Below are 13,602 nucleotides of genomic sequence, written 5' to 3'. Positions count from 1 at the left end.
GGAAAAGGACAGTTTAAAATGATTCTATATGTTAATGTCCCCATGCATACATAAAAACATCACATACATTCTGACTGTTTCTTTAAAAACCAACTAAACATTCTGGTGCTCAAAGGTCTTAAAGAGGAACTAAACTAAGTGATTTAACAGGTTTCCAAAATAATTACATTCAAGGTGTGCCATAAATGCTAACTATCACATTTGCTTATGTTCCCAACTGAACTGTCAAGCCATCAAATGGTTAGTTTCATAACTTATCACATGTGTAACACCATGGCAATGGCAGATAAAAATCAGGCGAAGATGGTCCATTTCTTCAACTGTAAAGGATAGCAGGGTTTAGTTACACTGGTCAAGGAAAAATGTCTAACTTGTCCGTTCAACAGAAGCCAATCTAATGACGGACTTCTGCTGAACAAAAACGCACTGGTTGAAATTTGGCTGGCCCAGCTGAACCGGCCATGTATGGCCAGTTTCACAGATTGTTTTCTTTAGAGAGCAACCACAACTTGAGTAGAAAAACATACCCTTGCCAACATGCTACAAATAAGGAACGTTGCTCTGTGTGTGAAAGCAGTGGTCTCTCTGCTGAGGTCTGGCGTACCCCCCTTGTCATCTCTCTCCAATCAGAAGTGAGTTTTAGCTTTGCCAATTGCAGGCTATAGGACTGACCCAGCAGGTGTGTAAGACCTCTGTAGAGAGAAACCTGCTTCTACACAGAAAGAAAAGCTGGGTACACACAGTGAAGGTTTTTTTTTCTTCAACCAGTGGGCTTAAGGTAAAGTCAGGTTCCTGCACAAGTCATGTGGATGCAGAGATCTCTCCTTCTGACAGCTGGTAGAATTGTCAGAATATACCGATCTGCGCTGCACAGCCTCATCTAATGCTGGTTTTCCAGCAGGACGGTTTGACAGAATCCAGTCTAATGATAGACTTCTGGTGAACAGAGAGGACTACGCACAGATCAAAGTTGAGGCAGTTCCTACTGATCTGGCCAATTTTGATACATGTGTACCCAGCTTAAAGAGGATCTTTGCTTTAGGAACAAAAAAAAAAATTAAGGGTCAGCAGCTACATTAATTTAATAAAAGGACACTTACCTGACTAGGGATCCAGCACCGTCCCCACTTTGGCTGGTTCTTCACCAGTATTTTGGTCCCCAGGACTGGCATCTTTAGTGTGGGAAATTGGCTGTGATACTTTGCGACTTCACAGTCAGCTTCCCACTGCACATGCACGAGCCACGCTGCACTTTATGAATGGTCCCGCGCCTTTGATGTGTTCCAAGATGCTGCAGGCACAGAGGGGGGCCGAACTTTCACTTCGATCGCCTAGGCAATCCAAGCAGAAGTAGGAGGGGCTACCCTCTCCCCCCCCTAAAACAAAATGAATGAACCAAAAATCGTAGGGTGGGAGAGGTAGAAAATATGAACATCCCATTTTGGGTGTAGTTCCACTTTAAGGGTGTTTCTGTACAGCATGCTGGTAGGGGACAGGCCTTTCTACTTGAGCTGTGGCTGCTTTGTGAAGAAAACAAACCCATATGGCTTTGCACACCTTTTGTTTTGACACATCCAAAATGAAACTGATTTTTAGGCTTCAATTCCTTCCTACTGGTACAGAGCACTGCCACAAAAATTGTGGAATAACCATATAATATCTACAGTATATGTACACTACCTAGAATAAATTAACTTTTAAAATGATCTGAAACATCTTTATTCTATTGTCCAGCGGTAGACATAATAACTGCAACTTCACATCACATAAAAAAAATCAGTTAACCTCCTAGATGATAACTACAATCATAATCACACCAGTAAAGAGCAATCATATTAGGTGGTTGGCCAGATAGCACTTTGATATGTAAGTTTTCAAATTGAAGGTAACTACTGGAGTTTTCAAGGAGATACTACTACCTGAATAGAAGGCATACTGACCAAGAAATAAAATGACAACATTATTTATGCATCAAGGGAAAGAGGCTCAGCAAAACTGACAATGTATGAAAGAAGAAAACCACTTCTGCAGAATTCTTTGTCAATGCTTACCAATGGAGATAGTCAAACATTTAACAGGCTAGTCATAAAATAACCGGACTCAAAAATGAAGACAGAATTAATGCAACACCTTTGGGACACAGTGATATAAGGATCAAGGTTCACCCAATGGATTCATTGTACAACAGTTCATAACAAATTAAAACAAATAACACATTTTGTTACTGAAGCTTTCTTTTTGTGACTACGGCTCTGATTGCACAACAGCATCCCCAGTATTCAGGATAGGTGTGTGTAAAAAAAGTGCTAGTACACATATCCCTCACCTTCAAGTGTTTCTTGCCAGATATATTGCACTTCACCAATCCTTAGATGTGGTGTCTGTCTCAGTTATTTTTTTTTTCAGTATTTTTCCCTTAAAGTGGTTGTAAAAGCTCAAGGTTTTTTACCTTCATGCATTCTATGCATGAAGGTAAAAAAACCTTCTCTATGCAGCAGTGCCGCAGCCCCCCAATACTCACCTAAGTCCCCTCTCGATCCAGCAATGTGAACTGGAGTCTTGGCTATCCCAGAACTCCCTCTTCTCATTGGCTGAAACAGCAGCGGGAGCCATTGTCAGTCACAGACAGTTAGTCAATGAGAAGAAAGAGGGGACAGGGCCGAGACATGGCTCTGTGTATGAATGGACACACGGAGCAGCAGGTGCCCCCATAGCAAGCTGCTTGCTGTGGGGACTCCGGACAGGAGGGAAGGGTGCCAGGAGTGCCTGAGGGGGCCCCAGAAGAGGAGGATCTAGGCTGCTCTTTGCGAAACCACTGCAGAGAGCAGGTAACTATAATGTATTTTATTATTTTAAAAAAAATTAAGCCTTTAGTATCACTTAAATTTTAACCTGGTGATCCTGGCTGTAAAATGCTTCCTGCTTTAGGGTAAAAACTCACTCCTCACACTATGGGGGAGATTTACTAAAACTGGTATACTCAGAATCTGGTGCAGCTCTGCATGGTAACCAATCCACTTCTAACCTCAGTTTGTTCAATTAAACTTTGACAAAGAAAACCTGGAAGCTAACTGGTTTCTATACACAGCTGCACCAGATTTCGTACTCTCCAGTTTTAGTAAATAAACCCCTATTTCTATGGAGCAGCAGAGTTGTTACCCCAGAAAGGGACTACAGAGTTCCTTCCCTTTCTTCTTTTTCATACCATAAGAAGGGAGGTGTTTTGTAGTTCACAGAAACAGCTGGAAAAATGTTATCTTATTATAGCCAGCAGAGAACACCGGAGGTTACGAGCTCATAAGATTTCTGGCAGGATCAACACTTCTCAAACACATATCACATATAGGTTTCAATGGTGTATTTAACAGGCCTAAATGGCAGGCAAAAAAATTCATTGCTAAGGTATGTATTCATTTTTAACATTCAGTTTACACATCTCATGCATGATACACAAGCATACGTATCCTCCCCTTAGATAACATATAAAAGCACACTCTTACCCATGAGGAACACGGGTTGGATCCACCTTCAGTGAGATGTTTGGGGAATGCTTGGTAAGTGAGAGGCATGTTTGATCGATATCAATTGTTTCAGTCTTGTCTCTCTGATCCCAGGCTAGTTGTTGACGTGTCTCCTGCAAAAGACTACAAAGAGATGCAATAACAGAGGGCCCCATCTTCTCCTTTTTTCATCATTCTGGTAACAAAGTATCAGTAACTGTCACTCTATTAATGACATCACTTGTGATGTAATATTGCCATGGATTCCATTGACTGTAAATACTGTACTGGTGAAATGGTAGGTCAGGGCACAGGGGGAATCAGTACAGGAAGTGTAGACTGGGCTCCCAATAAGGCTGCAGCTGTGTTCTTCTGGTTTTCTTCAAGACCAGGGTATTACCACTACACTGATGGCATAATAATAATTATTCATGTACTGTTAGTGTAACAAATAATGGCTAGTAAAATCTGCTATATTTACAACAAATGATCAATTTTGCTATGTGAAAAATTATCCTTCGGCTCCGTTCACAATAAGCGTATCTGGAATTGCAGGCAGAATCGTATGATAATGGCCACAATTTCAGATCGCACTCAAATCGCCGCAACACAGGTTTGGTTGCCATATTTCTTAATGGCACATTATAAAAGCAGTAGAATTTTGCTGCGGTTGCCATGCAACAAAAACTGTTGAACATCATGGTCAGATGTGCCTAGCTAAGTGTCATGCCAAAGAAGCTCATGTACCATATTTTGGCAAACACACATAGGCAGCCGATTTAAGTGGATGGGCGTCTTATGCACGACACACATGTAAGTCACTCTTTGTAATGTAAGTCTGAAATTCACATTGTAGATGCATTTCCACTCTGAGAGACAGAATTTTAAAAAAAAATTCAGGATATCACATTGTATGATTTTTAAAGAATCTATTTGTCTTGCACTGCTGAACATAAGTATTTGAACACCTACGAAACAGCAAGAATTCTGGCTCTCAAAGACCTGTTACTGTGCCATTAAAAAGTCCACCTCTACTCCGCTCATTAATCTAACTTAGTAGCACCTGTCTGAGCTCTTTAAAGACACCTGTCCACCCCACAGTCAGTCAGACGCCAACTACTACCATGGGCAAGACCAAAGACCTGTCAAAAGACACCAGAGACAAAATTGTGGATCTCCACAAGGCTGGAAAGGGCTACGGGGCAATTGCCAAGCAGCTTGGTGAAAATAGATCAACTGTTGGAGCAATTGTTAGAAAATGGAAGAGGCTAAAGACGACTGTCAGTCTCCCTCGGACTGGGGCTCCATGCAAGATCTCACCTCGTGGGGTATCACTGATAAGAAAGGTGAGGAATCAGCCCAGAACTACAAGGGAGGAGCTGCTCAATGACATGAAGAGAGCTGGGACCACAGTTTCAAAGGTCACTGTCGGTAGAACACTACGCCGTCATGGTTTCAAATCATGCATTGCACGGAAAGGTTCCCCTGCTCAAGTCATCACATGTCCAGGCCGTCTTAAGCATGGGGGGTGGTAACATCATGCTTTGGGGGAGCTTTTCTGTGAAGGGGACATGATGACTGCACTGTATTAAGGAGAGGATGAATGGGGCCATTTATTTTGAGATTTTGAGCAACAACCTCCTTCCCTCAGTCAGAGCATTGAAGATGGGTTGTGGCTGGGTCTGCCAACATGACAACAACCCGAAGCACACAGCCAGGATAACCAAGGAGTGGCTCCGTAAGAAGCATATCAAGGTTCTGGAGTGGCCTAGACAGTCTCCAGACCTAAATCCAATAGAACATCTTTGGAGGGAGCTGAAACTCCGTGTTCCTCAGTGACAGCCCCGAAACCTGACAGATCTAGAGGAGATCTGTGTTGAGGAGTGGGCCAAAATCCCTGTTGCAGTGTGTGCAAACCTGGTCAAGAACTACAGGAAACGTTTGACCTCTGTAATTGCAAACAAAGGCTTCTGTACCAAATATCAACACTGATTTTCTCAGGTGTTCAAATACTTATGTTCAGCACTGCAAGACAAATAAATTCTTTAAAAATCATACAATGTGATTTCCTGAATTATTTTTTTCAGTTCTGTCTCTCAGAGTGGGAATGCACCTACAATGTGAATTTCAGACCCCTCCATGATTTCTAAGTGGGAGAACTTGCAAAATGGCAGAGTGTTCAAATACTTCTGTTCCTCACTGTAGGTATAATATGTAACATGTTATGATAGGTGAAGTTATTGTAGCTTACCAGCCCTGACCCTAGGTTCACACCTAAGCATTTTCCGCTTTGCAGAAATGCACTACAGGCCATTTAACATGATTTCCTATGGGGCACATTCACAACTCCGCGTTTTCACTGTGTGCATATTTTGGAAAGGGTCAGGGACTTTTTTTGAACGCAAAAAGTTGCGTTTTTGGTTCTATAGACTTCAATGGAAATGCTGCAGAAATGCATGTAGTACGTTTTTAATGCGTTTTTCGTGTTAAATCTGCCTAATAAAAATAAACACATAAAACCAGAAAATGCAGCAAAACGTAACGCAAAACGCAATGCAGAAGCGGGTCAAACGCAAACTGCATAGGTATGAACATAGCCTTAGATGCAGTGATGCATTCATTTTCTTTTTTATAGACTTTTTTCCTTTATTTTCAGCTGGTGATCTGGTCAGTAACACATTTCATGGGTGGCCACACTCCTCACTCATCTATTGTTTCTAGAGAGGAATGAAGCCTTCCTTGGACAACAGCACTGTCAACCTGTGGAGAGGGTAGTGCTAGATGGACTAGTAGATTTAAATTGACATTATATAAGCGACTTCCCTTTGGAATAAAGGTTTTGATAGCTCAATGAATGGAAGCTAAGCATTGCAAGCAACTCTGTTAAATGATTTGTTGGTAGTCAGCAAAGTACATGTCGAGAGCTTTGTTTTTGTAAATTTGGTGGCACAGTCCAGGGGTGTGTTCCTGACAGCCTGGGCACATAGTAAGTCGGCTGAAAGATGCTGGCCATCATTCAATCTGGAAGAGGAGCGGCAAGTCTGTGGAGGACAGCATCGGTAAGATAGGATAAATATTGCATCTAAAGCTTTTTTTTTTTTTTTTTATTTACTTTGTATATTTATAAATTCAAGACTGTATTAAATAACAGATGCACAGGTTTATATTCCTTATAATCATAATAAAAATTTGGCCCTTTTCTTTGTGATGTTTTTGCATTTTAATTGGTGTAATTTCTTATTATTAGAGGCAGATTAATAAATTAGGAAAAAAGGGGCCAAAGATAGCAATGTTGTATTTTCAGCACTGGCCACATGCTTGTGTTAGTATTTTGTTAACCCCCCTTAATCCCGCCTGCCCCAGTATCCCTTTAACCACTTCCCGTCTGGCCCATGTATGAGAGCAGTGCAGGAGCGGGTTGCCGTTCATAAACGGCGCCCGCATTTTCAGCCTGTGTGCGTTCCCTGGGAGCGCGCAGTGACGCAATCCAGTGCCCGCTATGTCCAGAGGACACAGTGGAACACCAATCATTGTACGGGACCTCTGTGTGAGGTCCCAATCATGTGATCACTGATTGGCCAATTGGTGATCACATGAATAGTAAGCAAGATGTCACTTCCTGACATCATTACTTACTACTAAAGAAATCTGTGAATGATTACACAGATCACATGGTACAAGGCTATTCACAACAGCCTTGTGTCCATGTGACAAGCTGTGACCAATCACAGCTCTCACAGTATTTCTCAATGGCTGCAAGAATGCAGTCAGAGAGAAGGAGAAATGATTGCTTTTACAGCCTTTATGGGTGTAAAAGCAAACAGTGTCACTAGCAGTACAGTGTCACTATGGTGACACTGTACTGCTAGGGTGACAGTATGAATAAAAAAAGCCCCATAAATAATAATATAAGAAAAAAGTAAAAATATAACAACAATTTTGAAAAAATATAATTTTTGGTTATAAACTAATGTGGGTTATTTTTTTTTTTACTAAAAAGATAGATGAATACATTTTGGCCAAGATTTATGAAGAAAGATTATTTATTTGCAAAAGTTTACAAGAAAAACACTTTTTTTCAAAAATTTTTGACTTTCATTTATATAGCAAAAAAAAAAAAAAAAAATCAGAGTGGTGAATAAATACCACCAAAATAAAGTTTTATCTATCTCAAAAAAATGCTAAAAAATTCATATGGGTACAGTGTTGCGTGACCACGCAATTGTCATTCAAAGATTGACAGCGCTGAAAGCTGAAAATTGGCCTGGGCAGGAAGGGGGTACAAGTGTCCAGACTTGAAGCGGTTAAACAGTTCAGAACGCCCAGGGTTGGGAAGGAATGGCAATCATATGACCGCTGCCACAGCCTGGACCAAGAGCAGTCTTTGTGCTTGGTCTTTGGGCTGAGAGCATACAATGAGAGCTTTCTCAGCATAAAAACAACAGTCCAGTGATTCGTATATGCAGTGTGTCGGCGGTATGGCCTCCAATGTGCATATGTGCGTTTTTTTTTAGGTATACAAGCATTTACTGATGTAAATCCCGATTATGGTGTTTTAATTTGCCTGTACACACGGGCGTGTAAACATAAGCTGCATATAGATCAGTATATAGATCAGAAAAAAAAATAAATAAAAAAAAAACAAGTTGACGGTCATTGTTGTATGCACTTAGATTTGCACATACCTATGTGCATACAATACACCCCTAAATTAGATATTACATTCTGAAAGGTAGAAATTATTTTACGCATGTACGCTGGTGCCCCCTAATACACATGCAAAATATACGCCTGAAACACTGACCGGGAATACTGATGTTCAAATATCAGTACCGTGTGCAAGTACCCTTAAGAAACTGGTGGTTTATTTTACATTTATACAGGAGCAAGGACAGCAGTGCCGGTAAGCCTGTGTGACAGACCTGCACTGAGGTGTTGGGCACCAGGGATCTAACTGTCACTTTTGCTGGTCAGCTTGGCCAGTTAAAGGAAGTTGGAAAATAACTGACAATTGTAGGATCAACAGGTGAAAATAAAGGAAGAAAATGCCAAAATAATCTAATGCATCCACTACCTCTAACAACTGGTAAGTTGCAATGCCTTACATTTTTGTTGTTGGGTTTAGATACACTTTTAACAGTTTTTTTTTTGCACTTATCAAACAGTTATAACAAAACACTTTCAATGTTATTTTTACAAGATCCATAGAAAGAAAATAGGAGAATTACAAAGTTATGTTTGCCTTAAACTTTCACTGTTTTGTAAGTTTCAGAATGTGGGTTCAGTGCTGTGTTACATACATATACTGGAATACAGGCTTTGCATGGTGTTTTGTGTTTTAGAACTTGTATTTTTGTGCTTGGATTTTGAATAACAGAATAATGTAAAAACATAATAAGAATACAGGAGTTCTGTGCACAGATTTTCTTCGTGCTAGCTTCACTGACATTGGTTATAAATCATGAAGAATCACCTTTTAACTTGGGAAGAGTAGGAACATCATGCTTACAATGGAACTTTACCCTTAAGAACTTGATAAAAAAATTAATATTCATTAGTAAGGAAAGTTAAAGTATGTCTTTTATGAATGGAGGAGGGGGCAGACAAGACGGTCATAGTCAGCACTCCTTATGAATGCCTATGAAAGGTCCAACGGCTATATTAACACCCAAAGCACTGGAAGATCGCCAGTTGGGGGGTCAAAGGATGGAAGATTTAAAGTTGGACAGCAACACAAGGGACATTTCTCATTAATTGCAAGCACATTTGTGCAGATTTTTTTCTATTATAATAAAACATTTATTAAAGGGGAAACGTGTGTCTACAGGTGAAACTCGAAAAATTAGAATATCGTGCAAAATTCATTTATTTCAGTAATGCAACTTAAAAGGTGAAACTAATATATGAGATAGACTCATTACATGCAAATCAAGATAGTTCAAGTCGTGATTTGTCATAATTGTGATGATTATGGCTTACAGCTCATGAAAACCCCAAATCCACAATCTCAGAAAATTAGAATATTGTGAAAAGGTGCAATATTCTAGGCTCAAAGTGTCCCACTCTAATCAGCTAATTAAGCCATACAACCTGCAAAGGGTTCCTGAGCTTTTAAATGGTCTCTCAGTCTGGTTCAGTAGGAATCACAATCATGGGAAAGACTGCTGACCTGACAGTTGTGCAGAAAACCAGCATTGACACCCTCCATAAGGAGGGAAAGCCTCAAAAGTTAATTGCAAAAAAAGTTGGATGTTCCCAAAGTGCTGTATCAAAGCACATTAATAGAAAGTTATGTGGAAGGGAAAAGTGTGGAAGAAAAAGGTGCACAAGCAGCAGGGATGACCGCAGCCTGGAGAGAAGTGTCAGGAAAAGGCCATTCAAAAGTGTTGGAGACTTTCACAAGGAGTGGACTGAGGCTGGACATGGGCTTCAAATGTCGTATTCCTCTTGTCAAGCCGCTCCTGAAAAACAAACAACGTCAGAAGCATCTTACCTGGGCTAAAGAAAAACAGACCTTGGCTGTTGCTCAGTGGTTCAAAGTCCTCTTTTCTGATGAGAGCAACTTTTGCATCTCATTTGGAAACCAAGGACCCAGAGTATGAAGGAAGAATGGAGAGGCACACACTGCAAGATGCTTGAAGTCCAGTGTGAAGTTTCCACAGTCTGTGTTGATTTGGGGAGCCATATCATCTGCTGATGTTGGTCCACTGTGCTTCATTAAGTCCAGGGTCAACGCAGCTGTCTAGCAGGAGATTTTGGAGCACCTCATGCTTCCTTCCGCAGATGTGCTTTATGGGGATGCTGACTTCATTTTCCAGCAGGACTTGGCACCTGCCCACACTGCCAAAAGCACCAAAACCTGGTTCAATGACCATGGGATTACTGTGCTTGATTGGCCAGCAAACTCGCCTGACCTGAACCTCAGTAATTGCTGCAAAAGGGGCCCAAACCAGGTACTGAGTACATATGCATGCTTATACTTTTCAGAGGTCCGATATTGTTCTATGTACAATCCTTGTTTTATTGATTGCATGTAATATTCTAATTTTCTGAGATTGTGGATTTGGGGTTTTCATGAGCTGTAAGCCATAATCATCACAAATATGACAAGTCACGGCTTGAACTATCTTGCTTTGCATGTAATGAGTCTATCTCATATATTAGTTTCACCTTTTAAGTTGTATTACTGAAATAAATGAACATTTGCATGATATTCTAATTTTTCGAGTTTCACCTGTATGTGTGGCAAAGTTGAACAGAGAGTTGAAGTTCTCCATTGCTTTGCCAAAGACCTAAATGCTGCATTTCTACACCCTCCTATTAGCTCTCTACCAGTAGTTCTCCTATTTACCAAATCTGCTCAAAAGCTTCACTAATCTTTTGCTGCAGTGCTTTACGAACTCCCTCAATCACTTCCACTTCCTTGTGCAGTTCTTCCTCCACAGGGTCTTTCACCAGGTCAATGCTTCTTCGGCTTTCACGGAGGGTCAGACACTCTATGGCTACATCTGAAGGTACATTCTTAGCTTGCAAGGCTTGTTCTGCTTCATCTTTCATCTAGAGCCCCAAGGAAAAGTTACAGTATGGTTAACAGCAATACCTAGAAAAATGTAATTGATTAGAAGTGTTCATCACAAGTGCATACATTAAAGTAGAAGTTCTGTGACAAGCAGCAATGGGTTTGAGATGAAATGCAGTGCCAGACCACTGCCCTTTTCATCATCTTATGACAAAAGACTGGACCAGCTTACATCACGTTGTCACTTATACAATAATGACACTCTCAGGAGCACCCTGCATTTTCCAGCTTGAGGAACCACAATCTAAGTGCCAACAGAATTTCATTCAGTTTAGTTAATTAAGCAATTAACTCTGTACACTGTCACCACCTGCTTTTACTGAAAAGCAGGAACATTTCAAAAGATTAGCAATTACAATTATGAAAAATAATCATCTGTACACACACTGTCACCACAGACAGGTATATTCTGAGGATTATACTACAGTAGCGCTCTTCAAGAGACAGGGATTCTTTTAGTTTGCATTAGCGCATTTAAAGACAGTTTCAATACTGGTGCAAATAAAATATTTACAAAAAAAAGAAAAAAAAAAGGTATTACAAAATAACAAAGAGAACAAGCAACAGCAAAACAAAGAGGTGAGTAAATAAATACTTGGTCTTTGGTTTCAGCCAGTTGGAGTTCAGTCAATGAGCAAGGTGTTAATGGTTCTCATAACTTGACAGATTTTCCTTGGTTGATGATACAGGACAGCTGTCAATTTCAGGAGCAGTCTCCTTTTTCTCTGATATCAAGGTGGTGTTGTCTGAGACCAGCTGGCCAATTAGGCGGCTGAGAAGTGGCCATGGGGGTGTCACCGTGTGTATGGCCCTCCCTTACACATAGTTTTATAATAATATTAATATTTTCCAATATATACAGGTTGCATTCTGGAAACTGGTAGATTATTGTTCAGTATTGAAGTTCGTGTCCAGGGATACCAAACATGGAGTATATTGGATGGGCTTTTCACCCAGGAGGTATCTGAATGCTATCTCACCTTCTGTATACTATAGCTTAGTCATGTATGATCTCAATTGTTCGGTATGATATTCCCTATTCAAATATATATTCCAAATGGTCACCGCAAGCCTGACTGCTTTACAATCCCCATTAGCCCTGGTTAAGACATTTTACTGCACACATTGTATCCCTTGTGTGTTTTATTGCCCTACAAACCATGGGTGACAGAACTGAAGAATTTTGTGACCGTTTTACAATGGGTCAGAGGGGAGTAATGCTCAATAGATTTTTATGGTTAGCAGAAATTAACATACATCCTGCCAGAACTTCAATTAGATATTTATGGCTCTGTCAACGGCCTGTGTACTGGTGTCTGCTGTCCCCAAAATGAGATAACAGGCTCTTTGAAATGTGACTAAGTTAAGGCTATGGAGGTACATTCTTCGCCATTTGCAGCTGCAATGTTTAACTGTTCTACAAAACCATAATGGCCGACCTATGATTCTTGAACAACATGGCTGCCAGACACAGCTTTTTGTGTGCCCAGTATGTGATATCATTACAGGGTTATCATTTTGTCACTGGAGCATACAGCTGTTGATTTCACCTACACCACTGAGGACTTCTTTCTATTTTGATTGCAAATGTATATTCTGAAGCTACTTGGGATGCTGTTAAATACACAACTTACCGAGGTTAAAGCATCTATTTCTGCATCTACTTCAGCCAGGCACTTATCCAGCACTTGTTTCCACTTCTCCACTTCATCAATACGATCGACAAGGCGGGTACTATTATCATGCTCGTCCCATTTAGTCTAATCAGAAAGTAATTTTGGTTATGAAATATCAAGATAAAACATGTCTGTATATAATTAAAACTGACGTGTATTTACTTTCATAAGCTTGTGCAAGCATAAATACAAACTTTTCTAATACAGAGTATTACAGGCTAAATTCACCTTTAATGAAAAAAATATTGAATGCACATATTTTTGCAGGTTAAAAAATGTGCAATTAATATTTATGTCTTCAAGAGCCTGTAAAGTATGATGGATTGCGGGTATTATGTCAGGCTCTTGCACATTCTTCTTCCAGCATTTTTGCCATTACCTCTGTACAGGCTTTCAGATTGAAAGCTGGAGGCAGTGAGCACACTAGCAGTCCATTGAAACTACAAGTCCATATAACATGGCGGAAGATGGGACTTGTAATTTATTCATTTACAGATCTCTGTGAATGCATGATGCTGCTTTGTGGGTGGAGAGCCACACCTGCCAGCTATCATAGGGATCAGGAGGGTGAGGGGGGCTGATGAACATGTTACATGCTAAATGCAAGTGTAACATGTAAGATGTTCAGAAGGTGAACCTACCCTTTAAGTAGGCTTTGTAGGCTGCGAACACGGGTCTGCTTTTGCCAATGTTTTTTATATCAGTGCATGCTTTTTTTAAACTGTTTAATATGTTTTTTTTCCCCACAAATTACTGTATATACAACCTTTATATTACAAATAAACATACATAAACATACATGATACAGCATTCCCAGAGCACTATGGGTTAGTAAAGGAAACAGCAC

General features: G+C 40.3%; 1 protein-coding gene across 1 annotated transcript in view; it reads right to left on the bottom strand.

Annotated features, from left to right (window-relative positions):
* The window catches only part of TEKT2 (tektin 2), a 39,555-nt gene that overhangs the window by 15,043 nt on the left and 10,910 nt on the right, over positions 1-13,602 (bottom strand). Inside the window, exons 3-5 of the mRNA XM_089689636.1 lie at positions 12,714-12,839; positions 10,852-11,057; positions 3,501-3,644 (exon numbers count right to left, since the gene is read on the bottom strand). Of these exons, the coding sequence (XP_089545762.1) occupies positions 3,501-3,644; positions 10,852-11,057; positions 12,714-12,839 (476 nt within the window). The remainder of the gene's footprint in view (positions 1-3,500; positions 3,645-10,851; positions 11,058-12,713; positions 12,840-13,602) is intronic.

This window comes from Staurois parvus, unplaced genomic scaffold (assembly GCF_062004578.1).
Source record: "Staurois parvus isolate SC_StPar_1 unplaced genomic scaffold, SC_StPar_1.0 ptg000488l, whole genome shotgun sequence".
Taxonomy (NCBI): domain Eukaryota; kingdom Metazoa; phylum Chordata; class Amphibia; order Anura; family Ranidae; genus Staurois; species Staurois parvus.
Note: the sequence above shows the minus strand (reverse complement) of the source record. Positions and strands in the feature narration are given on the sequence as shown.